The sequence below is a fragment of the Corvus kubaryi genome, unplaced genomic scaffold (assembly GCF_017639235.1).
Source record: "Corvus kubaryi isolate FWS band 111438036 unplaced genomic scaffold, C.kubaryi_AGA036_p1.0 split1-37355, whole genome shotgun sequence".
Lineage (NCBI taxonomy): Eukaryota > Metazoa > Chordata > Aves > Passeriformes > Corvidae > Corvus > Corvus kubaryi.
Genome location: NW_024582078.1, coordinates 2521494 through 2525505, shown reverse-complemented (window position 1 = coordinate 2525505; position 4012 = coordinate 2521494). Strand labels below are relative to the sequence as shown.

Sequence of the window (4012 nt, the reverse complement as noted above, 5' to 3'; positions counted from 1 at the left end):
CCTCACAGGCTCCCCTTTTCCCAATTTCCTCCTCAGAGGCCCCCCTTCTTCCAAATTCCACCTCACAGGCTCCTCTTTTTCCAACCTTTTCCCAATTTCCACCTCACAGGTTCCTCTTTTCCAAGTTTCCACTTCACAGGCCCCCTTTTTAAAATTTCTCCCTCACAAGCTCCCCTTTTCCCAATCTCCTCCTCAGAGGCCCTCCATTTCCCAATTTCCACCTCACGGGCTCCCCTTCTTCCAAATTCCACCTCATGGGCTCCCCTTTTCCCAAATCCCACCTCAGAAGCCCCCCTTCCCCCAATTTCCACCTCACAGGCTCCCCCTTTTTCCAAATTCCACCTCACAGGCTCCTCATTTTCCAGCTTCCACCTCTGTCCTGCTTCCCCTTCCACCACCCTACAACGTTCATCCCAATGAAAAAGGGCAACTCCTGAAATCCGGGGACCTCTGAGGGCCTTGAGGGAGAGTTTGGTTGCTTTAAAACCACTAAAAATCACCAACCACCCGATGGGAAAGGCTGGGACAGGCCCACACAGGGGGAGAGGCTGAAAATCCTGGAGTGGGAAGGGGAAAGAGAGAAAAACCAGGAATATTTGATTGCCTTGGAGGCAAAAGAGGAGAGGGAGAGGACACTTTAAAGTGGTTCCACACCTGGTTAGTCTGAATATCTGTGGATCCATTACTCCTGGAATTGTAATTGCTTCTGAGGTTGCCTAAAAACCACCAAGGCAGCCCAGCCACATCCCATTCCTCAAACACCAGGTCCAGCTTCGGCTTCTTGCTTTTGGAGAGGTTTTCTATCAAGTCTTTGTCTGGAAGAGCCAAGGAGAGTTCAAGTCATTGGTTAAGAGGCCAGCAGAGAAAAACTGGGCCCAAATTGGATTATTTTGTCCTTCTTGCATCAGGCTGGGAGCTTTAGGGTTTGGATGTCCCATCTGTGCTGCTGGATCTGACAGAAATCCCTGCATTAATTCAGGAAACATCCCAGTGTTCCCAGTGTCCCTGTACTGGGACAGGTTGAGTTTTCATCTCAAGTTTCACCACAGAAACACGAACACTTCCCGAGCCAGCCCTGGGTGGAGTTCTTGAGTGATTTAAAATGCAGAAAGGACCGGTTTGAATTCAGTTTGCAGCTCCTGAATTCTCAAGCCAGGCTCAAACAAAAGTGGGGATCCATCCTCCCTGTGCTCCAGCCTCCTTTCCAGCTCGGGATCCCAAACTGAGCGCTCTGGATTCCAGGATAACCTTGGATCTCCCTCCCTCCAGTGCCTGGAGTTTCAAAGGCACAGCCAAGGCTGTTTTGTACATCCAGGGAATTTCCACCACTCCCATTCGAGCTGGGAACACCCACATTCTGCAAAGAGCTGCTTTTCCAACTGAGGTTCCTTGATACGAGAGAATACAAAGTGGAAAAACAGGAAAATTGCTCCCAAAACATTTGAAATCTCCATGAGTGACCCAGCAAGAAATCCCATGGGGAAATGTCAAAATATGACAGATCCACCAAAAAAAAACCCCATTGTTGTTCAGTTCCCTGCTTGGTTTGCAGGGAACAACTGCAGCCAGCCCAGGCTGGGTTCTGTGTGCTCAGGAGCATCCCTTGGGAAGGGGAATGGATCCAAGGATAATTCCAGCATTTAAAACACCCTCCAGCAAGGTCTGGAAGGTTTTTTTCATGGCATTGTTCAGTGAGAGATGTGATTTGGGGGCTTTACCTGCCACTGCACTCAGAGCATTTTGTTCTTTGTGAGCCAGACAACGCCTGTGGTGAACATTTGCAATCTCTCCATCTTTAGCATGAAGATTTGGAATGATTCCATTCCAAACCAGGGATTTTTTTGGAGTCTCCCAACTCCCTCCTCCAGCATTTTGCTGCTGTGTGTCCCACACAGGATTTGTAAATGTTGTGGTAACACAGAAAATTGTCCCTCACCTTCACAAGAGTCACTTTTGGGCTCTGAGGTAGCCAGAGCAGAGGCTTTGCTGTCACCCTCCACGATTCCAGAGTCAGACCCTTCCTCCTGGCTGAGCTGCAGGAAGGAAAATCCAGGAATTAGCCCAGCAGAGCTTGCAGGGACAAGGGGATGTAGCACTTCCATTCCCAGGCACCAGCTGCAGGATGAGACCAAGCAGGCAGGAAGAGGAATAACTGAGAATAAAAACTACAAACTATTGACCTCATACACAGCCTAAAGCCTCTGGAATCAGCACAACCAACCTAGGAAAAATCTTCAGCTTGGCAAAAGTCCCAAAGTTGCCGTTTTTCATGCAGTAAAACCGGGATTTTGTGGCTCTCTGAGACCTCCCAGCTCCACCTGCCCTCATCCCAAACCACACCAGGAAACTTTGGAAGCGCCAAGATTTTTCCTAGGTTTTCACCTCTGCCTGAAAAGCTGCTGAAAACAAATCCTAACTAGACACAAAACTGGCTCAGTGAATGATTTGGCAATTCCTACTCGGAGAAAGGGTGGGATAGAAGGGGGAAAAGCAGGAAAACACGGAGCAGGCTGGAGAAGCTGAGGCCTGGAAGTGCTGCACCCCAGAGAAACGCGCTCAGAGACTGGCACTCTGTCACGAGGAGAACAGAGAAGGGTCACTCTGTCCCTGCTCTGTGGACTCCAAGAACTTTTTCTTTTTGGGGATCGTTTTTGGGTTTTTTTTTTCTCTCAGGAAGGTGAGGAGCTGGCACAACAAAAAAGTTCTGGCAGTCCACCATGCACAGGTACAGAGAAGGGGCAACTCTGTACAAGAAAAGAAACCACCAGGCAGTGGGGTTTACCTTCAGCTGGTCTGGGCTGGGCTTAGCGACGCTCTGCTCCTTTGGGAGAGTCTGTGCAGCATCTGCAGATGGCAGGTAAAACACAAGGAAAAACCTTCCCCGGAAATAGCCATTCTCACATCACGCAGGGCCTGCAGCAAGCAACCAACGAGCCACGCTTGGCAGACCTTGGAAAATTCCTTATTAGCAAAGGCCTGGCTTCCTCAGGGATGAGTTTATGGATTTTGGGGTCTGCGCCTTGCTGGAGAAGCAGCTGGGTGAAAAGTCAGGATCTTCTCAAAGGGAAAAATGATTCCTGTTTTCCTACAGCCATCCCAAGCTCCTTGCCACAAGAATTCCTGGTTAGTCTGAGTATCTGTGGATCCGTTACCCCCGGACTTGGAATTGCTTCTGAGGTCGCCTAAAAAGCACCATGGCAGTCGGGCCACATCGCACTGCTCAAATTCCAGAGGGTGGGGAATCCCACCTGGAAGGTCAACAGGGAAGAGCAAGGTTGTTCTTTGGAATCCTGAGGATTCCAGCTCTTCCTGAAGGGTGTGGGCACGAGGAATAAAGAGTGAAGAAGGGAAAATTCCATGCACACACAGCGTGGACACGTCCTGGACAAACCCGAATCCAGCTGATTCTGCTGCTCCCAGGAGTTAATTAAAAGGCCAAGCTAAATAACAGGAACAATCCAATTAATGGGAATCTTTCTGAGTCTGGCTTTGAACAGGGAGAACAAAAGATGCCAGGCTGGCTCCTCTCTGCTCCCCTTGCAATTTAGCAGGGAAATTCCCTGCTGGATGAGGCTGATTCCCACCAGGAATCACACATACAGGAAGAAAATTCCACCTCAAAGTGGCCTTTAAATGGAGCAAAAGCCAGGATCAGAGATGACAGGGATCTATCCCATATTCCTGCTTTCCTTTCCCGCTTCCATCACCTTCCAGCTGCTGATTTTTTAATCCCTGATGGAAAACAGACGCCAGCTGGCTCATCCATCACTGCTTGGGCTCTGCAGGGATGTTAGAACAGGGAAGAATCATCCTTCCAAAATTGGATTTTCAGGGAGTGAAAATACTCCAGGTGCTGGAAGGCTTCCTTTAGGAGCCAATATATTCCATAAAAAACACCCTTGAGGTGAGGGATTCCTAAATGCATCTCGTGGGAGACAGACTTGGGGGGGAAATTAGACAAGGAAGGGGGGAAAAATTGGCTAAGAAAAGGGGGGAAATTAGAAAAGGGGGA

The 4012-nt window shown here is 49.2% G+C and overlaps 1 protein-coding gene across 1 annotated transcript in view; it reads right to left on the bottom strand.

Moving 5' to 3' along the window:
- MDM4 (MDM4 regulator of p53) overlaps nucleotides 1-4012 on the bottom strand; it is an 18107-nt gene that overhangs the window by 4137 nt on the left and 9958 nt on the right. The window contains exons 6-8 of the mRNA XM_042013746.1: nucleotides 2783-2844; nucleotides 1937-2033; nucleotides 655-815 (exon numbers count right to left, since the gene is read on the bottom strand). Of these exons, the coding sequence (XP_041869680.1) occupies nucleotides 655-815; nucleotides 1937-2033; nucleotides 2783-2844 (320 nt within the window). The remainder of the gene's footprint in view (nucleotides 1-654; nucleotides 816-1936; nucleotides 2034-2782; nucleotides 2845-4012) is intronic.